Source organism: Balaenoptera acutorostrata, chromosome 13, assembly GCF_949987535.1.
Source record: "Balaenoptera acutorostrata chromosome 13, mBalAcu1.1, whole genome shotgun sequence".
Classification (NCBI taxonomy): domain Eukaryota; kingdom Metazoa; phylum Chordata; class Mammalia; order Artiodactyla; family Balaenopteridae; genus Balaenoptera; species Balaenoptera acutorostrata.
In genome coordinates this window covers 85,160,644-85,185,320 of record NC_080076.1, presented here as the reverse complement: position 1 = coordinate 85,185,320, position 24,677 = coordinate 85,160,644, and the positions used below count along the sequence as shown (strand labels likewise).

General features: G+C 46.7%; 2 protein-coding genes across 2 annotated transcripts in view; one reads left to right on the top strand and one right to left on the bottom strand.

The window, feature by feature from the left end:
- Window positions 1-1,781: 1,781 nt before the first annotated feature.
- On the bottom strand, window positions 1,782-18,861 carry P2RX4 (purinergic receptor P2X 4). The gene is made up of 12 exons (XM_007189529.2): window positions 18,608-18,861; window positions 14,535-14,682; window positions 11,464-11,535; window positions 11,275-11,347; window positions 10,727-10,823; window positions 6,503-6,583; window positions 6,257-6,398; window positions 6,022-6,158; window positions 3,511-3,604; window positions 3,324-3,389; window positions 2,886-2,981; window positions 1,782-2,385 (listed from the first exon to the last, which is right to left on the bottom strand). Exons 1-12 carry the CDS (start codon window positions 18,739-18,741, stop codon window positions 2,359-2,361), a joined length of 1,167 nt encoding a protein of 388 aa, XP_007189591.2. The 5' UTR covers window positions 18,742-18,861; the 3' UTR covers window positions 1,782-2,358.
- Window positions 18,860-24,677, top strand: part of IFT81 (intraflagellar transport 81) — a 203,125-nt gene continuing 197,307 nt past the window's right edge. Inside the window, exons 1-2 of the mRNA XM_057526616.1 lie at window positions 18,860-18,924; window positions 19,619-19,707. The gene's annotated coding sequence lies outside the window, so the exon portion shown is untranslated. The remainder of the gene's footprint in view (window positions 18,925-19,618; window positions 19,708-24,677) is intronic.

Genomic DNA, 24,677 nt, shown 5'->3' with positions numbered 1-24,677 from the left:
TGGTCGTTTAATTAAGTCAGTGCTCTCGAGGTCATCTGTCCTTATGTCTGTTTTCCTTCCTTAAGCTGACAGCAAGATCAAATGCCCATCAGGGCTGATGTACTCAGCAAATCCCTAATTTAAGCATGTTCTAGTACCTCGCTACTCAGAGTGTGGTCCCCGATCAGCCGTGTCAGCATCACCCGGGACTGGGTTAGAAATTCATATTCCCAGGCCCCAGTTAAACAAGATCCCCAGGTGACTCACCTGTATGCTGAAGCTTGCAAAGCACTGCTCTGCCACGCAGGTCACTGCCGGATAGGTTCTTCTGATGGAGACCAAACAGGCGAGCAGCTATGGCAGCAGTTTTAATCACACATTGAATACGTCCTGTGGTTAGGCATGCAACGTGACACTTCACCCGTGAGGTAGGTATTAACCCCATTTTATGGATCATCATTTGTAAACCGAGGCTCAGAAAGTACGCTGAGTTTGTCAGCAGATTCAGTGTTCTGCAGAGCCTTGATGGTTGCCGGTTTTCACGGCCTCTGGAGACTATTTTAGAACGGTTGCTTTCTCCAGACTGCGGGCTGAGCTTTCCCTGTATTCTAAATGTGAACCTAGCCCACAGGATTGCTTTACTAGCTTTGAACTTCAGTTTTCTGTTATCAAGCGGCAGTAGATGAAATCTGAAAGATTCATGTTCCATTACTGCAGAAATGCAACATTGAAATACTGGCCTTCCAGAGACAAGAGCAGGTGTTCCTATTCAAAGACCCCACTGAGAATCTGATGAAAGCGAGCAGAAATGCACACAGGTGCATCACTTTGCACGGTTTTAGGGGTTTCAGAATCTCCCAGAAGGTCATCCATGGATGCAAGGCTGAAGGAACCCTACTTAAGAGGCAGTGCCAAGAAGTACCAACAAGTGGGGCTGTAGCAGAACGCAAGATGATTCTGGTGAGTTAAAGGGCAATGCCACCCCCAGCCCTCATCCCACCTGGCTGTTAGCATTCCATCTTAGAAAAGGGAGACTGAAAGAAGTCTTCCTCACTCCAGTAACCATCACTCCTTAGCCTACAAGATAATAAGCCTTTCCTAAAAATTCCAGCTCCATGTGACTGGTGTGTTCAAGCAGGCATTTTTCAGAAATGTAGCTTGAACCAGAACTTCTTCAAAGGGGTCTGTAAACTTCTTTCTTTTTTCCCCAGAGCAAGAAAAGCCCAGGTTGGCCATTTACCCCGCAGAAGCAGAGCACTTCTAGAATAAACGTTCCCTTCAGCAGTTCGAAATGAATTCATAACAAGGAGGAGGGGCAGGCTGCTTTCTTTAGGGAGATCCTGAACACCTGATGCAGGATGAAGTCGGCGTGAAGGCGAAGCTAGAAATAGCTTCATTAACATTTCAAATCGGTGGCAAGGTAGGTGTAGGGGGTGCTGCTTTTGGTTGGAGGTTTCTGGAAGGCAAATGAGGAGGAGGGAGGATAAGCCACCTTCATGTCACCTAAAACTGTTCTCTGTAGTGTAGACCCACACTTTTATGTAAAATGTAAGCACCGGTAAGACAAATAGTACACCACAGAAAAAAAATCTTGTAAACTCTATAGGAACACAAGCTAACGAAGATCAAACTTCTTAGGCTTTAGGAGAAGGTTAAAGTAGAAAAAAAAAAACAAAACCTAAGCTCCAGCAATAGACTGTTTCAGGAGCACAGCGAGCTGGGATAACAAATGGATTTACTGGTCCAAGTAAAGGGGAAGGAAGGAAAGTTCTAGCTCACGCCGTGAAACCACACAGACAGAGATTAAGAAAATCATTTGTTTTAATATTTGGTCCTCAATCATCTCAATGTAGCTCTTCTCAAAGGAAAAACACTAGCTCCGCCTCATGACCTCGTGGTTGAAGCCTCTGGTTGGGGGAGAGGAACAGCAGCCCACATGTGCCGAAGAGCTACAAGCACAGCCAGGTGTCCCGCCTTCCTTACACAGTGCTTGAGTGGAGCTGCCGGGCCTCGGAGGACTGGGCCTGTCTCGAAGGGGGCTGGAGATGGGAGCTTCTGAGGAGACCCGGCCCTGGAGAAGGCCCTGGCCCTGTGGCCACAGCCACTTCTCTGCCCTCGGGCCAGAGCCTGCCCCAGTGACCCCAAATAGAAGGAACAGCAGAGGTGACCCAGCCACAGACAGGAGGTGACCAGTGTGCATAGTGGTTTACTACGCAAACCCTACACACAAGACATGGGAGCAGCTGGGCAACCCGGCAGTACTTGTGGAGACTGACTCAGAATCTGGAACTTCCTCTGGGGTGACATGGCAGGCCGCCTTTTCTCCCTCCTTGCTGTGCTCTGATGAGGGCCAAGGAAAGCCCAGGTGTGGGGTGGGCATCATTGGTCCATCTCATTGCCAAGACCCTGCAAAGAACAATATGCTTATCGTCAGTTGATACGCTTATGGATACGTGTGCACCCGCCCTGTGCTGCCCGCAGGCAAGCCTGGACCATTTGGGGCAGGTGGGAATCGGGCACTTTCCCTGAGGACGTCTGGACAGCCCTGCACAGCTGAGCGTATTCAGGTAGGTCCTAGGGGTACCCAACCCCTCTTGCTCTGCAAGGCGAATTTAAGTAGAGTGTGAACAGAGGTTTTGTCATGATATCCGTTATCATAACTAACCTGAGACATCACTGATTAAAATGAAGGCTAGATTTTAAAGAGTGAGTCCATTTGAAGAAAAGTATGAAGTAAAGGCTAGTATAGATGGTCTAGAAATGGAGCAGATGACAAGAGTCGCATGTGACTGCCTGAGTGGACAACACACCTAAATGAACTAGGGGTTCTCACCGCTGGTACAAGAGGCAGGTGAGGTAGGGCGCTTGGACCTTCCTGCCTGCTGGGAGCTCAGGAGGTGGCCTACCTGCTCATAGTCTTCCACATATTTATATTTCTTCTCCCGATAGTAGTATCTTTTCTTCATGCAGTAGAGAACTATGACATCACACAGCACTGTCGCCTGAATGTAGCACAGGGCAAGAAAGAATGAGGCAGGATGCTTTGGCCCCTATTATTCTGTGTGCGCCCCTTCCCACAAATCCTGGGATCTTCCAAGGAAATGAAAGGCTCCTCCATCTCTCCGGGGGGAAAAGGTTAGGGCCCAAGGGGCGTGGTCTTGGAGAAGGGCAGGAGGAAGCAGGCGGGGATGGGGAAGGGAAATAAGCCTGGAGGGTCGAGCCTAGAAACAAGTCTGGGGTCAAGGGGAAGAACCAGGATGCCAGCAGAGGGTCTCAGCTTGCTGTGCTGGGAGGGGGTCCCAGCCCCAGGCGGGTGGCCAGAGAGGTCTAAGTGAGCCACTCACCACCCCTAAGAGCGCCAAGCCGGAGCCAATGTTGATCATGGTGGGGATGATGTCAAATTTCCCAGCCTGCAAATGATGGGAGAAAAAGAAGAAGTTGTGATAGGGGTGGGGAGAGGGCCCCTTGCCCCTGGCCAACCCAGAAGAGGACCAGTGGGCTCTGAACGAGGGGAGCCGGCGGCCAGGCTACCTTTCCAAACACGATGATGTCGAATCGGATGCCGTAGGCTTTGATGAGTGTGCGGCGCTCGGTGCCGGTCAGGTCGTTGTAGTACTTGGCAAACCTGGGAAAGGAGGCCGGGTTAGAGGGAAAAGGCACAGGGAGGCCTGAGACAGCCTCTGGGTCCTGCTGAGGGATGTCAGAGCGAACTCCTGAGGCCCTGGCGGAGTTGGCACTGGCTTAGGGCTCGCTCTGCCTGCTGAACGAACCACACTCGAGCACCTCGGGGCTTCTCCTGGCTAATGTGAGCCACGCAGAAGGAGGGCTGGCCTGTTGAGGAGGGCGCTGGGGCCCGCAGGGCAGAGGGTCTGGAATGCTGGCACAAGGGCGCATGAAGAGATCCCTCCTCTGTCATCACCCTCACTTCTACGACTTAAAACGGAACTTCCTCCTCTGAAAGTCCTTCCTGATACAGCTGAGCCCCGTCTCTCTCAAGGAGACCCTGGCCACTAACAGAAGGTGGCCAGCCAGCAGTGATGGTCAAGTCTGCTTTGTGGGTGGGGGGACCGAGCATCTCAGCACTGGACATTTTTTGTATTAAAGAACCATTGATCCATCAACTGGATGAGTGGATAAACAAAATGTGTTATATCCACACCATGGAATATTATTTAGCCATAAAGAGAAGTACTGATAAATGCCACAACATGGATGAACCTGGAAAAAAACCATGATGCTAGGTGAAAGAAGCCAGTCACACAAGGCCACATATTGTATGAGTCCATTCCTATGAAAGTCAAGAATCGGCAAATTAGGTAGATTAGTGGTTGCCAGGGGTTGATGTAGCTGAAGGGATAGAGGGATAGAGCTAAAGGGTATGGGGTTTCTTTCTGAGGTGATGAAAATGTTCTGAAATTGACTGTGGTAACAGTTGCACAACTCTGTGAATATACTAAAAACAACTGAATTCTCCACTTTAAATGGGTAAACTGTGTAGTATGTGAACTATATCTCAATAAAACCTTTTAAAAAGGACACCAGGAGGGGGAATTCCCTGGCAGTCCAGTGGTTAGGACTCTGTGCTTCCACTGCAGGGGGCACAGGTTCAACTCCTGGTCGGGGAACTAAGATCCCACATGCAAAAATAGAACACGAAGGGGCATGCTGGGGGGAGAACCACTGAGACCGATACCATTTGCTGCCCGTGTTATACAGGGGATCCACCAGGAGCCTAAGCTGTGGCCTGAGATCTGTCTGGCCCACAACTTCCATGCCATGGTCCAGGCCTGGGGAACTCAGGTGGGGCCTGATGCTGGTGGAGGTCAGGGGGATGGATGTCCTTGTGAGGGTCCCATCGGCTTCTCTGTTCTGGGGTTCCAACCCAAGCTTGAGGTTTTCCACAGTGGTTTCTACAAGAAACTGTGTAACCGTAGAGATAGAGCAATGCAAATCAGACTGCCTTACTAGGGAAAAATGCAAGGATCTGCCCTTCTATCAGGGAGCCAGACGGTTCAAGAGGACAGCAGATGCTCTGTGCATTTGATTCCACACATCACCACTAGAGGGAGACAAGAGCAGCAAAAGAGCACCACTGACCCTACTTGGAAATAGGGTCTTTGCAGATGTAATTAGTTAAGATGCAGTCATACTGGATTAGGGTGGACCTCAAATCCAATATGACTGGTGTCCGTAAAAGAAGAGAGACAAAGGACACAGAGACACAGGCACAGACGGGAGAAGGCCACGTGACGACAGAGGCAGAGATTGAGTAATGTATCTATGAATCAAGGACCACCAAGGATTGTCAGGAGCCACCAGAAACTGGAAGAGGCAAGGAAGGAGCCTGGCCTGCTGACACACTGATTTTGGGCTTCCAGCCTCCAGAACTGTGAGAGAACAGATTCCTGCTGTTTCAAGCCACCCAGTTTGTGGTCATTTGTTACGGCAGCCCCAGGAAACAAATACACAGCACTTCTAGCGGGGAAATACCAGCAAAGGCCTTTTCTGAGGCTAAAACTTGTACCCCCTGCACCTTGGAGATTCTGGGCGCCAGATCAACCGAGAAACCAATTCATGGATCAGGCCCCAGGGGCCTTTGGACTGGAGGACCACAGGCTCATCCACTCCTCCAAATTAGTGAGCAGAGGGACTTCCCTGGCGGTCCAGTGGTTAGGACTCCACGCTTCCACTACAGGAGGCCTGGGTTCAATCCCTGCTCGGGGAACTAAGATCCCACAGGTGCACAGCCAAAAAAAAAAGAAAACAAACTCAGCAGGGTCCTGGCTGAGGCTGGCCGGCCCAGGAAAGCTAAAGCAGACAGTCGTTCTGGAGGCAAGAAAAGGCGAGGAGGGCTCTCACAGGTCGGGATGCCACAGGGGCAAGGCCCTGCTTGGACCACTCTCCCTGGCACACGCCTCCCCACCTGCCCGTGGGGTGCCGCCTGAGTGCTGGTCTTGGGTGGGCGTGGAGGCCCCCACTGGGGAGTGATGCAACTACCATCACCCCCAGCACATGAGGAATGGGACCCAAGCTCACACCCACCTGAAATTGTAGCCTGGGGACACGTTGTGGTCCACGTCCCGGGTGTCCAGGCGGCGGAAGGAATACCTGGGCAAGCAGAGGGAGGCGGCTCTGTCCAGGTTGCAGTTCCATTTGATCTGGATGCCCATGATGCCTCCCTGTGGGTTGCGGACAGACAGAGCAAGCCTTCCTCAGAGCCCGTTGTAGAAGGAGATGTGTCAAAGACTGTGTTAGGAAAGCCACGACCGGCACCTACCTCGACAGCCATGTCCTGGAAGCTGTGCCCTGCGTTCTCCACTGTTTTGCCAAGTCGGAATATGGGGCAGAAGGGATCTGTTTTAGCGTCATAAATGCACGTTTTGAGGTAGGTAGTGGTGATGTTGGGAAGGATATTCCTCCTAAAGTTGGGAGGAAGCAGAAAATAGGAGCAAGGAAAACCTCAAAGAAGAGCCAGAAGTTTCTCCAAGACACTGGTGAATTCACACAGCTGGCCACCACTTACTTGCTGAAATTAAATTTGGGATACCAGATGTTGTTCTTAATCAAAAGAGTGAAGTTTTCTGCAGCCTTTAAAAAAGCAGGCCTGAAAAAAATTACAACATATTGTTAATAAAAGTACAAACATATGTACATTCCTAATATACCTAGGTAATATTTTTAAGTCGCATACACATGTGTGTCTTATAATGTCACTTTGCCAAGAAAAAAGTAAAACATATCTCGTCTTTTCTACTTTCCTCTGCATAAACACTAGGTCAAGAGAGGAGACTGCAAACCAAGGCTTCTGATCTCTTCCAGTCATGGAAGGGCAGGGCCTCTTCCTCAAGGCAGCGGGAATTTAAGAACCTGAGGAATAGCTAACGAAGGGTGGGAGGGGTGGTGCCTCGTGGCCTCACTAGAAATCACTCATCCAGCAGGTGCTGGGTTTCAGGGCTTACCTCCCTCAGGTATTCTCGGGAATGCTCAACAGATCTGGTTTGATACAGCCACTATGGAGAACCGTATGGAGGTTCCTTAAAAAACTAAAAATAGAACTACCATACGACCCAGCAATCCCACTACTGGGCATATACCCTGAGAAAACCATAATTCAAAAAGAGTCATGTACCAAAATGTTCATTGCAGCTCTATTTACAATAGCCAGGACATGGAAGCAACCTAAGTGTCCATCATCAGATGGATGGATAAAGAAGATGTGGCACATATATACAATGGAATATTACTCAGCCATAAAAAGAAATGAAATGGAGGTATTTGTAGTGAGGTGGATGGGCCTAGAGTCTGTCATACAGAGTGAAGTAAGTCAGAAAGAGAAAAACAAATACAGTATGCTAACACATATATATGGAATCTAAGGAAAAAAGAAAAAAAAAGGTCATGAAGAACCTAATGGCAAGACGGGAATAAAGACACAGACCTACTAGAGAATGGACTTGAGGATATGGGGAGGGGGAGGGGTGAGATGTGACAGGGTAAGAGAGTGTCATGGACGTATATACACTACCAAATGTAAAATAGATAGCTAGTGGGAAGCAGCCGCATAGCACAGGGAGATCAGCTCGGTGCTTTGTGACCACCTAGAGGGGTGGGATAGGGAGGGTGGGAGGGAGGGAGACGCAAGAGGGAAGAGATATGGGAACATATGTATATGTATAACTGATTCACTTTGTTATAAAGCAGAAACTAACACACCATTGTAAAGCAATTATACTCCAATAAAGATGTTAAAAAAAAAAAAAAAAAAAAAAAGAAGCGAAAGCAAAGGTGAATTCACCTACAGGCTGGACACAAAAAGTGCATGTCTGCTGCTGCACCGCCTCTTGGAAGTGCCATGTCAGCTCCTGCTGACAGTAGGAGTTGAATTCCCCAAGGGGACCTCACTGCTTTGGAGGGCTTCTACAGGAGGATCTGGCACTGTAGACTGACGCCTCAGTGGGGGGGGGGGGGGGGGGGGGAGTGGCCCTGACCCAGGTGGAATCTTTTTGTTTGTTTGTTTGGCTGCACCACATGGCATGCAGGATCTTAGTTCCCCGACCAGGGATCAAACCCGTGCCCCCTGCAGTGGAAGCGTGGAGTCTTAACCACTGGACCACTAGGGAAGCCCCCCAGGTGGAATCTTCGAAGCTATAAAAAACCTCAGCAGTCTTCCCCACCCTGAGAAAGGAGCAAGGCCAGTGACGAGGCCACACAATGTGGGGAGCTGAGCCTGTCACTACCGCTGACAAAGACCTTGACCAAGGCACTTCTTTTGGGGCTTTGAATTCCCTCGTCCCTGTATCAAGGGGATGGACTATATCAAGGTTTCTCAAACTTGTCACTCCCTATACCACTGTGTGCCTCACGTGCAATACTTGTCTTTAAGATTAACCCTCCTTTAAAAAAAAATTGAGGTGAAATTCACAGAACATAAAATTAACCATTTTAAAGTATACAATTCAGTGGCATGAAGCACATTCACAGTGTTATACAACCATCACCTCTATCTAGTTCAAGAACATCTTTATCACCCCGAAATGAAACTGTTTGCCCATCAAGCAGCTACTATCCATTCTCCCCTCCCCTCAGCCTTCGGGAACCACCAATCTACTTTCTCTATGGATTTGTCTATTCTGGACATTTCATATGAATGGGATCAGACAGTATGTGACTTTTTTGTGTCTGGCTTCTTGCACTTAGCATGTTTTTGAGGTTCATCCCTGTGGTAGCCTGTGTCAGAGCTTTTTATTCATTCCTTTTTATGGCTCAATAACATTCCATTGTACGTGTTCACCACATTCTGTTGATGGACATTTGGGTTGTTTCCACCTTTAGGATAAACTCGCTTTTTTTTTTTTTTAACTGACATTCATTTTGAAATAAAACTTTCCATCATGACCATAAAAAATATCGTTTGCCACAAGTTAGAGGTCATCGTTCAAATAAATATAACTAAGAACAATGTCATTACGGGCCGTGGTACATATTTTTGTCAGCCCAAGGTGCTGAGCCTGGGGCTTGTTCTCGGTGAGAAATGGAAATCAGCGAGGGACAGAGAGGTACTGAAGACACTGCAGACCAGGATCTCCTCCTTGATATCAGCTAGGGGCTGAATAAGAGCGGAGATGGGAAGGCCTTTCTCTCCATGTGACTCAGTGCTGAAATTTCGTGTATCAGTGTACACTTAAAAATCATCCTACACTGGATTAGATCTATAACAGCGCTGATATAGGCATACATATAGCTGATTCACTTCATTGTACAGGAGAAAGTAACACAACATTGTAAAGCAATTATACTCCAATAAAAAAAAGAGATCCATAACAGCACTGTCCGGTGAAAATATACTGTGAGGCACGAACCACACTGTAATTTAAAATTTCCTAGTAGCTACATTAAAAAGTAAAAAGAGGGAATTCCCTGGCGGTCCCGTGGTTAGGACTCTGCACTTCCACTGCAGGGGGCGCTGGTTCCATCCCTGGTCGGGGAACTAAGATCCCACATGCTTCGCGGCCAAAAATAAAGTAAAAAGAAACAAGTGAAATGAACTTTTCTGTAATAAGTCAATATATCTATAATGTTACTCTAACATGTAAACAACACAGAATGTTATTAATGAGATACTACATATTCTTTTTTTTTTTTTAATAATAAGCCTTCAGAACCTGGAGTGTATTTTACCCTGAGAGCTCATTTTGGACCCAGCTGCATTTCAAGTGCTCAGTAGCCACACATGGCCACCGGCTCCATAAAATCCTTTCCGGCTCCAGAATGCTAGGATTCCTCGTCTTCTAGTACTTCCCTCCCTTGCCGGAGCTGCTGCCCTCGGCAATCTGCAGTCCTCAACATTTTCTTGTGTTGCGACACACCCAGGATGAGGCTCACATGGTTACCTGCTCCCCTGGGCTTATCTAGGCCTCAGTCTGAACGCTGAGCAAGAAAGGCCCCAGGGTGCGAGCACTTCTGAGAGCATTACTTCTAACGCCACCCACTCACAGCACAGCTGATCACAGTTAGGAAGAATGTTATTCTAGGCAACCTTGAACCTGCTCTAGTTTATAAAACACACTTTTCCTGCCCAGCATCTGTACCCCTTTTTTCTGGTAACAGAACCCCACACTTCCTTTAAAAGCCACACCTCCCCCACTCTCAATCTGTGTCATTTGGGTGGGTCTGACCCCCCCCCCCCAGCTAGGAAGGCACATGACCCAGGCCTGAGCCATAAGCAAAATCCATCCCACAGCCACAGTGATGGGTTGGACGGGTTGACAGAGGTGGCTGAAGATGGATAGGTCTAGAATCTCTACGGACAGCTGGGCAGGGAGACTAGGGACTATGCCATGGGTCCTGCAAATGAAGCCACCATGGAGGGAAGCAGAGCCAAGAGGTGGCGAGTCGGATGCTGTCCTTTGAGCCCCAGGTCTAGCCATGCTGGGATCTCTGTGGTTAGTTGAACAACTAACGCAGTTGTACACACCCGTTTAAGGCCCTGATAACTGTTTCCTGTCAGTTACTTGCAACTGACAGAGACCTAGTGTAGCAATAAGTCACCTGCACTCTTATCATGAGTGACAAACACCGTGGCCCACTAGCTGCTGAGGGTTGCTGCCTTGTGGTTGAGAACCGCCAGCCCAGGGAAGCCTGACTCCACAGGCTGACGCCAAGAGCACAAAGCCACAGCTCCCCTGCCACCTCTCTCAGGCCCGAGACCCAGCGTTTAGGGCACTTCTGTCCCTTTGGCAGGACTCACGTTGGCACTTGTGTGTCATCCTCCACCGGGCACCAGGCTGCCACCTCGCATGTGTTCATGGTCTCGTTGAACGGCACGCACCTTCCTGTCGCAACTCCTACAGGGGCGAGGGGCACCCAGGTCTATGGGGGTCTCCTACTTTCTACTTTGTGAGGCAGAGTAGAAACTCCACCATGCATCCTATGCAATCAATCTAGAGCTAGTCTAATTCTGGGATTTAGACAGCATCCAGAAATTCATATTGGAGGAAAAGAGTTGTCTTGAGTCCTAGCCACATCACTGCTTTGCCAATTGCAGGGCTGGGCTGATGCCGAGCCATAGGACAGGGCAAGATCTGGGATGGCTTCTGGGGCGCAGATGACAGAGACGAATGTCAAGAGGGTCCCAGGACCCCAGTCTGGACACCAGGCTCTCCCAGGCTCGTGTGGGGGATTTCTCCATCCTGGAGACTTCCCTCTGAGAGGGGGCCCACGGGGGAGGCAGTGTGGTCGGGGGCCGCCCTCCCCAGGCTAAGCGTCTGCTGTGGAGTCACAGCCACAGGTTTGTACCATTGCTGTGGGTGCCTGCAGAGCCAGCGGTACAGTTGGCATCAGATTCACACACAGTGGTCTTATCTGGAATCTGGAAAAAGAAGAACCAGTGAAAACAGGTTTCACATGGCCGGGTCCCACCCACAGTGGGACAGGCACAGAGAGGTGGGTATGAGAACCGAGGCTCTTCCCCAACAAGCTGCCTACCTCAGGACAGAGGCCCTGGGTCTGGTTCATGGTGACGATCATGTTGGTCATGATGAAGAGGGAGTTTTCCTCCTGTAAAGCAGGCAGAGGGGAGACAGTGCTGCATATTACCTTCCGAGGAGCCAAGCAGAGCCACAAGGAAGGCCCTTTACTGGGACGGTGCCTTCACTTCCCCCCCGTGCCATGCAGAAAACAGTTAAAGACACTGATCTTATCGTCTCCCACTCTCACCGATGGGAGTTTATAACCTAACGGAAGACAGGGAGCCCAGTACTTGCACACATGTTCACAGCAGCATCATTCACAATAGCCTAAAGGTGGAAACAACTCAGTGTCTATCAACGGATGAATGGATAAACAAATTGTGGTCCATACCTGTAAGGGAATATGACTCAGCCATAAAAAGGAATGAAGCACAGACCTGGCTACAACGTGGATGAACCTCAAAAACATGATGCTGAGTCCAAGAAGCCAGACACAAAAGGCCACGTAGTGTATGATCCCATTGATATGAAATGTACAGAATAGGCAAATCCAGGAACAGAAAGTAGATTAGTGGTTGTGAGGGGGTGAGGGAGAAGGTGGAAAAGGGGATGATAGCTTAATGAGTGTGGGGTTTCCTTTTAGACTGATGAAAATATTCTGGAACTAGACTGACGTGATGGTTACACGACATCGTGAATGTGCTAAATGCCACTGAATTTTTCATTTTGAACTGGTTAATATTGTGATACATGAATTTCACCTCAGATAAAAAAAACATGTCTATACCCTGAAATGGTTCCTTAATAAAGCTTGACTTGTTGAGGGAAAGAGTCAATAAGTGCTCAGAATATCCTCTGCCAACTGGATTACCTCACGGGCGCAAAAACACGAGACCTCAAAGGTCTCAAGTTTGGCTGGTTCTCTTTCCTAACAGGAACTAAAATAAATACATAAAACATTCTATACAGAAGACCCAATCAGGGCTCGCCATTGACACTTCTCCTTTTTTTTTTTTAAATTCATTTATTTTATTTATTTTATTTTTGGCTGTGTTGGGTCTTTGTTGCTGCGCGCGGGCTTTCTCTAGTTGCGGAGAGCGGGGTCTACTCTTCATTGCAGTGCACGGGCTTCTCATTGTGGTGGCTTCTCTTGTTGCAGAGCACGGGCTCTAGGCACGCGGGCTTCAGTAGTTGTGGCTCGCAGGTTCTAGAGTGCAGACTCAGTAGCTGTGGCACACGGGCTTAGTTGCTCCACGGCATATGGGATCTTCCCAGACCAGGGCTCGAACCCATGTCCCCTGCATTGGCAGACAGATTCTTAACCACTGCACTACCAGGGAAGCCTGACACTTCTCCTTTTGAGAAAGTTCTGTTTTCTCCTCCTAAGTATGAATGTGCCAAATGGTTGATTTAAGTTTCTGGAGAGCAGTTCACTTGGGGATGAGACTGAAGAATTGTTAACGGTGACCTCCCAGTATAAGGAAAAAAAGACAAAGACCCTGCCAATTCTAGTTGGACCTCCTCCTTATTGGGCGCTGGTGCTCTAAAATGAAATTCTCTGAGCATTTCATACTCCTGAGAAGAGCAGTCAGTGCTGGGAGCCGTCAGGGAAACTCAGGGACCAAAGGGTCTGTAGACATCTCCACTCCCAGGTCTGACAAGGTGGTGGACGCTCTGGGAATAGTTGGCATCTTTCAAAGACAGGCCTGGAACAAAGCATGTTGGGAAATGAGGAAATGGCCACAGGAGGGGGCGTGAGGACGTGGCAGGAGGCCCGGGTCCGGCGCCCTAGCAGGCTCCCGTGTTCCACATGTAGACACACTGCTTGCTTGGTGTTTACAGAAGGCTGCTGCTGCGTCTCTCCTGAGTTAGACCTGAACAAGTCAGTGTGGTTTACTTTTTGTTTCCTATTTCTTATCTATTTTAAGTTTAGGGAAATTTCAGTCTGGAGATGAGCCGAGTAGATGCGGTGCAAATAGATGTTTGTGTTCCATCTTTGGAGGAGCAGAAGCATATCGTGAAAGCTCATGAAGAGAGCCCTGTGGAACTCACACGGCCCCCAGCTCCGATCCGAGATGGAAGGCGGAGTTGCTGTGTGCTCCTTTCCACTGAGGGGCAGAAGCAGGGGGCCGTACCCTTCTGAGGGTCCAGTAAACAGACGGAGTGTGATATTCCGAGCCTGCCAGGACGAGGCCGTGGCTTCGTAGGAAGCAGAGGTCCCTCTGTAGAGACAGGTGCATGCCAACAGCACCAGCTTCCTCCAGCAAACTATGAATCCCCTGTTCCATTTGACCTTTATGGCTTATTAGCTCTGATTTCTCTCTGGGCACCCCACAAGAACCTTCTCTTGAGAAGGCAGAGGGAAAATGAACACACTTGAAGAAAGAGAGTTTCTGAAGTCCTTGCTCTGAGCCAAGAGTTGGCAGCTTATCTGCATGTGGCCACCCCAGTCACCCTAGCACATGGGCCATCTGGAGGCATATGTGGGGTTTGACTGTGGATCAGAGCCATTATCATGGTTAAAGAGAGTCAATATTTAACTTGGAGCTTTGTGGATTAACAGACGGGAGACTAGGATGCTGCATCAAACAGTTTCTTCCCTTCCCTGTGTTCCTGATGGAATCCTATATGGGTATGGCTGTTTCCTTCTTCGGCTTTGGGTCTCTAATGGCTGTTACAGTTTTTACGCTGTCTGAAAAGATTTACCTTGTGGGTTTACAACAATAAAGCAAATCACAAAATGTGGAAAGGTAATAGTTCCACCTGCATTTTTCCCAGGATTTAAAACATATGCTTTTCCACTTTTCAAGTCCGGCGACAGACTCAGATGTCCACATGGAAAGCTTCCTCTGTTTAAGCCAGCCATGTTTTAGGGCTGAAGAAACGTAGCTGATTGAATATTACCTGTTAGACCCTAAGCCAAAAAGAGGTCTGTCTGCACTGCTTTCTTGGACTAAAACAATCAGTCTGGGCATTGGTGATGTTAGAACTCTGGGCATGACAATCACTAATCAAGAGTGCAAAGGTGAAGGGAAAGCAGCTAACTAGAGGCTTGAGCTTTAGACAGCGACACAGTGGGAGGCTTACCTGAGCTGGAATCACGTAATCGGCCACATCCCAGATCCGGAATCCAAGTTTAGAAGTGTTGGTCGTGGTCACACCCTTGGCTTTGGCAGTAACGGAGCTGACCACAGAGTCCATTTCCTGGTAGCCCTTTTCCCACACAAACACCCAGCTACAAAATAAAACAGGTCTCTTAAATTGCCATTAGGATTGCATGAATCTGAATTAATGCTAGGGAGCCTCTGGTAGCCAGAGGCTGAAAGTATGATGTTTACTTGTTGTGACTTTGCAAAAGCTGCTTAACTTTGTAACTTAGCACAGTGATCAGCACAAAGAAAATGCTCAGTGAATGCTGTCTTTATTACTAGGTATTTGAACACTTTCAATGCACTGTGACCTGCAGAATTACCATGAGATAATAGAAATTATGATAATGATAGTTACCATTTGAATGTGTTTAGGTGCCAGGTACTCATCTAAGCTCTTTATGTGTATTAACTAATTTAATACTGACCACTCTATAAGGCAGGTGTCATTATTGTTCTCCATTTTACAGAGGAGAAAACTGCAATTCAGAGAGGTTAAGTCACTTGCCCAAGGTCACACAGCTAGTGAATGGCAGAGTCAGCATCTCAGCTCAAGCTTTTTGCTTTCGAAGTCTCCTTTCTTGCCCTCTATGCTATATATGCCCTCTAGAAAGGAGAATCGTTATCTTTTAAGTAAATGTATAATAGCTCCTTACTTTTTCTCTAAGAATTCAGGTCACATGTATGTTTCTCTCCTCTGAAGTGGGAACTTCACTACCAGCCTGAATAATTAAAAATCTGAAGGCACTGGTGCATAGTGGTTAGGACACTGGAACAGACTGAAGCCAGCCTATCTCAGTCCATCACTCACTAGGCATAAATTTGGCCAAGCTGCTTAACCTCTCCGTGCCTGTTTTTCCCATCTATAAGATGGGAATGATAACAAGACTTCACAGGATTGTTGTGAGGTTACATGAGTTAATGCATGTCAAATGCTTGGAACAATGTTTGTGAACCATTATCGGCGGGCTGAAATTGGCCACGATGGGAGCACTTATACCGTGGAAATCGGCCAGTACTACAAATCAGAACTCCTCCCCATCAGAGCTGTTGTTAAACATCAATAGTGACTACTATTGTTGTAATTTCTAGAATCAAGTAATGCTACTAGCATCCCTCTCCCCTCCTTATAAGCTCTAGGTGCTGAGACTTCAGAAATTTGCTTAGTTGGTTACTTATTGTCTGAGTAGTCTCCAAGTTCACTACCCATCTTAGAGATGGGCTTTTTCCCTAAGAAGTTCTCTTCTTCAGGGTTTCTAGGAATTCAGCTGCAGTATAAGCTTCCATTTAATTCTAGTCAGACACAGAGAAGCTTAGAGCAGGGTCACTATTATTTTACCACCAAGTATAGTCACCCCTTGGTATCCATAGGAGATTGGTTCCAGGACCCCTGAGGATACCAAAAGCCACAGATGCTCAACACCCTTATATAAAATGGCATAGTATTTGCATGTAACCTATGCACATCCTCCCCTATACTTTAAATCATCTCTAGGTTACCTATAATACCTAATACAAAGTAAATGCCACGTAAATAGTTGTAAATACGATGTAAATGCTATGTAAAAATAGTTGCTGGCAAGTGGCAAATTCAAGTTTTGCTTTGTGGAACTTTCTGGAATTTTTTTTTTATACCTTTTACCTATGGTTGGTTGAATCTGTGGCTGCAGAACCTGAGGATACGGAGGGCTGACTGGACAGTGAGTTGCTAAGTTAGAGACACATGGTTTCACCCCAATCACTATGTAAGTAACTATTACCTCATCCTGTGACTGATAATACAATTAGATAACTGAGAAGTGTTCAGTCTCTCTTTTTTTTTTTTTTTTTTTTGGCCATGCAGCACACAGGATCTTAGTTCCCCGACCAGGGATTGAACCCGTGCCCCCTGCATTGGAAGTGCAGAGTCTTAACCACTGGACCACCAGGGAAGTCCTGTTCAGTCTCTTTTTGAGGAAGGATTACCTTTGGTCACTACTGGAAAAGAGACCACAATTTCACCAAGATGAATTGAATCAGAAAGTTAAGAGATGAGGTTTTTTAAAATTTTTCTTAAAAGCCCTAAATTCAGATCCTGAGTCAGATCTGATCACAGCAAGATGTATAAAAGCAAAGCATTTACTGCTTAAAAAATCCTCATGATCGAGGCAGACAACACTCCATAGGAATCCTATAAAGCTGCACTGCCCAACAGAAATACAACACGAGTTGTATAATTTCAACATTTCTAGTAGCCATGTTAAAAAGTAAAAAGTAACAGGTAAAATTAATTTTAATGATATGTTTTATGTAACTCAACATATCCAATATACGTTAATGCTATCAATATAAGATGTATTAATATGATATTTAATTGTTTTTTGTACTATGTCCTCGAAATCTGGCATGCATTTTACAGTGATAGCACATCTCAATTTGGAGTAGGGATGTTTCAAATGCTCAACAGTTTCAGGTGACTCCTGGCTACCATATTGTACAAGTGCAGATATACTGTATGCAGTCTAGAACTTTACAGATACAAAGTAGATGTAAACTGATTTTCCTATGAGCAGCAAAAGCCAAAAGGAAAAAGCTGCATGACAGCTCCTGATTCCAAATGCTTCAGGTCCAACCCAGCAATATGAGTTTAGTTAACCAGCTTGTAGCGGGTCTCAAAATTTAAGGGTGCATCACAATCACTGGGGGGCAAGGAGTTGGTTGTGATGGTACTTAATGTGACTTAGAGTCCAAACCTGGGGGTAGGCCAAGTGGTTCTGATGCAGAGTTCATACCTGGAAAGCCCTTTTACTGACTACTGTCAGTACCTACTGCTGCTGCGCTGATAGATGGTAGAAGCCAAACCTGCCAGATCATGCGGATTCCCTTGGGCAGTGTTAACAGATTCCAAGCCCCACCCCAGGGTCGGGGGGAGGGGGGGATGGTGTCCTGTTACCTTTAAACAATTCCTCAGATGAGTCCTTCATGTTCAGGTAGATTTGGGAAGCACTAGGACACTGGTTCCCAAAATTTGCTGCACATCAGAATCACCTGGGGAGTTGGTCATACTCTACAGCACTTGAATCAGAAACTCTGGGTCTGAGAGCCAGCAGTCAGTATTTTTTAAAGATTTGCAAATAGCTCTATGTGCAGTTTGGGGAACACTGTATTAGGCCTTTTAAGGAAAACAACCCCCCCCCCACGGTGCAGCAGGTAACATCTGTCAGCTCAGCAGCTGTAGACACCATAACACCCCAGGTGGACCTTGAAAGCGGGCCCAGTTGGTAAATTAATTTCCACCTCCTCTCGAGTTTTATTACATTGTAAGGGTGCATCAATTAAAATTAAGCACTAGGTGAGGACTGATGGTGGAGGGACATATAAGCAAAGAGGGCAGCATGGGGAACGAGGAGGCTAAGGCAGGTGCCTATACCAAAAACTCCAACAACCTCATAAAAGGAAGGAACTGAACTTTAAGTGATTTTTGAAAGCGTGACCTCTCTATTATCTTGGGTTACCATATGATGCTCAAAGGAAAGGACAGGAAGCCACAGACCCAAAAGGAACCAAGTGGAAATCCCAAACCTTGGTTTCTGTCAGCAGATCATCAGCATGGGAAGAGCAGGGCAAAGAGTGAGTCATTTACGGCAAAGCCCTCCCACCCCCAGCCAAAGGACATCATGGAGCAAGTCCGAAGGGACAGGCAGCATGAATGGCGAGGATGAAGGTCTAGCTAGGCTTTGCCTTCAAGACACAACATCAAAGCAGCCTCTGGACCCGGAGCCGGCACAGAGCCCGTCCCCCTGGTGGCTAGGGTCGGGGGTGGAGGGCTGGGGGAGTAGGGATGTATCCCTGGCTTCGGGTCGCTGTCCCCTGGACCCCACCTAGAGGGCGCTCGCGGGGCTCGCGGGGCTCGCGGGGACCTAGGCCAAGATGAGCAGGTGCGTGGCCGGGACCCAGAAGGGGCAGTTCCCGGCCGTCGGGTACCCCCTGTCCCCGAGACCCCTCGGGGTCGTCGCCCGCGGCCGCGCTCACCCGATGACGTAGGCCAGGATGAGCAGCTGCACCGCCCGGTTCATGAGCCCCACTTTACGGCTGCGGATGAGCACGATGCGCGGCGTGTCGTACTCGAACAGGAAGGCCGCCAGCACCGCGCAACAGGCTGCCATGGCTGGCGCCCCGCTGCCGCCGCGCCGCCCGGTTCCGCGCTCTGGACCCGGTAGCAGGACCCGCCGCCGCTTCCCCGCCCGGGAGCCCCGCCCGGCGCGGCCGTTCGTGGGGGAGGGCCCGGAAGGAGGCGGCGCTGACCCTCGGGGGACGGGGCCGGGCGAAAGGCGTGACCTCCCCCTCGGGTACGAGTGCCGCGCCGCCTCAGGAGGGCCGGGGGAGAGCGACCCTCTCGGGGGGAATGGGGCCTGGGGGAGGGGGTGACCTCCTCGTTGGGAACGAATGACCCCCTCTGGAGAGGGACGGGGGAATAATGACCCTCCCCCCTCAGAGGGTCTGGTGGAACGAGCGACCCCCCCCTCAAGGGGGATGGGCTCCACGGGGACGGAGTGACCTCTCCTTCAGGAACGAATGACCCCCATGAGGAGGACCGGGGAGGACCGGTGACGCTCAGGGGAGATAGAGCCCTGAAGGAGAGAGTGACCTCCACCTTGGGAACGAGATACACCCACCCCCGAGAGGCGGGAGGGGTAATGAGCGGCCCCCGTGGGTGTCTAGGAGTGACCTGGGGGCGGGGTGGGGCGAGGCGAGGCGCTGCGGGCAGCTTAGGGGAAAGAGCAGTCTCTCTCCTGCAGGCTCCAGTGGGGGGCAGCGCTGCCTTTTCGCTGCAGGAGGGAAAGCCTAAATATCCGGTACCCTAGGGACCCTTGGCTGGCGCGACACACGCTGCAAGATAGCCTTCTTAGAATTGAAGCCAGGCCACATACCTACTCCCATTCCGATGCTTCCTTAGTTGTAGGACGGGAGGAAGCAGCCTGAGCCTGGTGAGGGGTTTCTGTGACCATCCTTTGAACTGAGAAAGTTTTATCACAACTTTAGGGAGAATTGGAAAATAGAGGGAAAGTGGAGGAAACACCCACAGTTGCACCACCTGAACATAATATTCCACCTGTGTTCATTCCCTTCAGGTATGTTATCATAGGTATGTTTTATATTTAGTTTCATTAATTCATTCAACAAGTGTTAATAAACACCTTCCATATCAGGCACTGTCTAGTGAACAGAACAAACCCAAACATTCTGCCTTCATGGAGTATAAATTCTAGCAGATAATTGTGTATACTTTTTTTTTTTTTTAGAAATTCACGTTCTTTTATTTATTTATTTATGACTGTGTTGAGTCTTCGTTTCTGTGCGAGGGCTTTCTCTAGTTGCGGCAGGTGGGGACCACTCTTCATCGCGGTGCGCGGGCCTCTCACCATCGCGGCCTCTCTTGTTGCGGAGCACAGGCTCCAGACGCGCAGGCTCAGCAATTGTGGCTCACGGGCCCAGTCGCTCCGTGGCATGTGGGATCTTCCCAGACCAGGGCTCGAACCCGCGTCCCCTGCATTGGCAGGCAGACTCTCAACCACTGCGCCACGAGGGAAGCCCCTACGTTTTTAATTTGTAAGCATAGTCAGTGATGGTGCTTTTCAATTCCTGATTCACACTACATGTTTTCCATGTTACGGCAGACTTGTCCTAACGATAATTTTTAATCTATGGATTGTTTCTTCAGTTAGGGATGATTTCCTTAACCGCTCTCATCTGATTGCTTCTAGTTTGTGGATCCTATGCATAATCTTTAACACACCATTTTAGGTCTTTTCCTGGAAGTGAGATTCCTAAGCCACACCACCTTGTTTTTACAAATATAAGAAGGTGAATAATAATAAAATTTGAGGAAGACAGTATCTGCCTCTGGAGATGGACTTGTCATGTTAACAGGAGGAATAGAGCTGCCACCTGCCTCAGTTCAAAATGGTCCCAGGAAAAGGTGATGACAGTTTAAGTGGGATTTTATTCATTCTTTGACAGGTATTTACTGAGTGCCTGTTGTGTGCTTAACAGTGTTCTAGATGCTAGGCATATGAGGGTGAACAGTCTCTGCCAAAATGGAGCTTTGTGTAATTGGGGGGACTTAAATTCTATGTAGAAAAGAAAACCCAGTCACTAAATTCTCACTGGAAAGAAACTTAAAAATACTTTTCCTTAAGAGTCAAAACACATTTACAGCTCTCGTGCATACTTACCCCATAGTAATGAGATGGTCTTAGCCTTACAGATCTTGAATTTAAATGGTTTGTTTGTGTTTTTGAACAAAGTCAGTTAAGAGAAATGTACAAATAAAAGTTTTTGTAAGTAAGTGCCTAGTTGGTAGTGTAACCTTAGGCCCAACCAGAGAAGCTGATCCTGAAAAATGATTAGGAAAAAAAAAATTGTTTCATTTACACTCTTGCCCTGAGTTTATCTCTTTTTAAAAACAGCTCTCTTGAGGCATAATTGACATACAGTAAACTGCACATATTTAAATTATACAATTTTATACGTTTGACATATGTACACACCCATGAAACCATCAGCACAATTAAGATAGTGAATATATCCAGTGCACTAGCCAGAGTAATCTTAGTTTATAAAGTAAAAGTGACTGCTGATTACAGTCGGGATTTTTCACATAATCTTTTTTTTTTTTTTTTTGCAACACAAGTCAGTCTTTATTGAAAACTGCAGTATTAATACATAACAATTCTTGTTACAATAAACGTGCTTTTAAGAATTTTAAGTCTGAGCTCATCTACTCATCAGATTGCATAAAAAATTAAAATAGTATGAATTTACACATAATGTAATTGGCTCAGGATGGATGTTCCTTTGTATTGATTGACACCTGAAGTTCAGTGCAGAGGTGAGGGGTGCCTTTAACACTGGAAGACGATGCTGGCTTAAGTTTTAAAAAAGTACTATGAGAATGGTCTTAAAAAAAAAAGCAGTATTCAAAAATCATTTAAAAAAAAAAAAGGTCTATCAAACATTTAGAGAAGAGCTAACACCCATCCTTCTCAAACTTTTCCAAAAAATTGCAGAGGAAGGAACACTCCCAAACTCATTCTATGAGGCCACTATCACCCTGATACCAAAACCAGACAAAGATACTACAAAAAAAGAAAATTACAGACCAATATCACTGATGAATATAGATGCAAAAATCCTCAACAAAATCCTAGCAAACAGAATCCAACAACACATTAAAAGGATCATACACCACGATCAAGTGGGATTTATCCCAGGGATGCAAGGATTCTTCAATATATGCAAATCAATCCATGTGATACACCACATTAACAAATTGAAGAATAAAAACCATATGATCATCTCAATAGATGCAGAAAAAGCTTTTGACAAAATTCAACACCCATTTATGATAAAAACTCTCCAGAAAGTGGGCATAGAGGGAACCTACCTCAACATAATAAAGGCCATATACGACAAACCCACAGCAAACATCATTCTTAACGGTGAAAAACTGAAAGCATTTCCTCTAAGATCAGGAACAAGACAAGGATGTCCACTCCCACCACTATTATCCAACATAGTTTTGGAAGTCCTAACCACGGCAATCAGAGAAGAAAAAGAAATAAAAGGAATACAAATTGGAAAAGAAGAAGTAAAACTGTCACAGTTTGCAGATGACATGATACTATACATAGAGAATCCTAAAAATGCCACCAGAAAACTACTAGAGCTAATCAATGAATTTGGTAAAGTTGCAGGATACAAAATTAATGCACAGAAATCTCTTGCATTCCTATACACTAATGATGAAAAATCTGAAAGAGAAATTAAGGAAACACTCCCATTTACCATTGCAACAAAAAGAATAAAATACCTAGGAATAAACCTACCTAGGGAGACAAAAGACCTATATGCAGAAAACTATAAGACACTGATGAAAGAAATGAAAGATGATACCAACAGATGGAGAGATATACCATGTTCTTGGATTGGAAGAATCAACATTGTGAAAGTGACTATACTACCCAAAGCAATCTACAGATTCAATGCAATCCCTATCAAATTACCAATGGCATTTTTTACGGAACTAGAACAAATCATCTTAAAATTTGTATGGAGACACAAAAGACCCTGAATAGCCAAAGCAGTCTTGAGGGGAAAAAACGGAGCTGGAGGAATCAGACTCCCTGACTTCAGACTACACTACAAAGCTAAAGTAATCAAGACAATATGGTACTGGCACAAAAACAGAAACATAGATCAATGGAACAAGATAGAAAGCCCAGAGATAAACCCATGCACCTATGGTCAGCTAATCTATGACAAAGGAGGCAAAGATATACAATGGAGAAAAGACAGTCTCTTCAATAAGTGGTGCTGGGAAAGCTGGACAGCTACATGTAAAAGAATGAAATTAGAATACTTCCTAACACCATACACAAAAATAAACTCAAAATGGATTAGAGACCTAAATGTAAGACCAGACACTATAAAACTCTTAGAGGAAAACATAGGAAGAAAACTCTTTGACATAAATCACAGCAAGATCTTTTTTGATCCACCTCCTAGAGTACTGGAAATAAAAACAAAAATAAACAAATGGGACCTAATGAAACTTCAAAGCTTTTGCACAGCAAAGGAAACCATAAACAAGACGAAAAGACAACCCTCAGAATGGGAGAAAATATTTGCAAACGAATCAACAGACAAAGGATTAATCTCCAAAATATATAAACAGCTCATGCAGCTCAATATTAAAGAAACAAACAACCCAATCCAAAAATGGGCAGAAGACCTAAATAGACATTTCTCCAAAGAAGACATACAGATGGCCAAGAAGCACATGAAAAGCTGCTCAACATCACTAATTATTAGAGAAATACAAATCAAAACTACAATGAGGTGTCACCTCACACCAGTTAGAATGGGCATCATCAGAAAATCTACAAACAGCAAATGCTGGAGAGGGTGTGGAGAAAAGGGAACCCTCTTGCACTGTTGGTGGGAATGTAAATGGATACAGCCACTATGGAGAACAGTATGGAGGTTCTTTAAAAAACTAAAAATAGAATTACCATATGACCCAGCAATCCCACTACTGGGCATATACCCAGAGAAAACCATAATTCAAAAAGACACATGCACCCCAATGTTCATTGCAGCACTATTTACAAAAGCCAGGTCATGGAAGCAAGCTAAATGCCCATCGACAGACGACTGGATAAAGAAGTTGTGGTACATATATACAATGGAATATTTCTCAGCCATAAAAAGAAACGAAATTGAGTCATTTGTTGAGACGTGGATGGATCTAGAGACTGTCATACAGAGTGAAGTAAGTCAGAAAGAGAAAAACAAATATCGTATATTAACACATGTATGTGGAACCTAGAAAAATGGTACAGATGAACCAGTTTGCAGGGCAGAAGTTGAGACACAGTTGTAGAGAACAAACGTATGGACACCAAGGGGGGAAAACCGCGGTGGGGTGGGGATGGTGGTGTGCTGAATTGGGCGATTGGGACTGACATATATACACTGATGTGTATAAAATTGATGACTGATTAAAAAAAAAAAAAGGAACCATTTCCTAGTCAGTAACAGTGGCTCCCTGGGGTCCCTCTTGAGTGGCCATCACAGTAACCCCACCAGGAACACATGAGAGCTGGCCTCAGGTCCAGCCCAATTATTCTACTGACTGCTGGTCTGCACGAGGACCTACAGGAGACTCAAACAGGGCTCAGGAGACCAAGATAAGACACTTGTCATCTCCAACACACCAGTCCTGGGAGCACAGCATCCCCTGAAGCTCACTGCAGGCTCCCTGCACAGAGATGCCAGCCTCTCCTTGGTCTCCCTGTCCCAAGTGACTTGACATTGGTCCTGGGGATTCAAATAAGATTACCTCAGAGGTTTTCTGTTCTTCAAGTGAATAGGGTGGGGAAAGAGGCAAATACTCTGAAACATGTAAGATCAACTCTGCAACTTTCTACCTGAAAAGATCAGACCCTCCTCTGCAGCGTGTCCTCTGCAGGCTCCTTTCAGAAAGCTCAGGTTGAGCAATAAACAGCTCAGGAGAAAAAAACACACCAACATTTGAAAT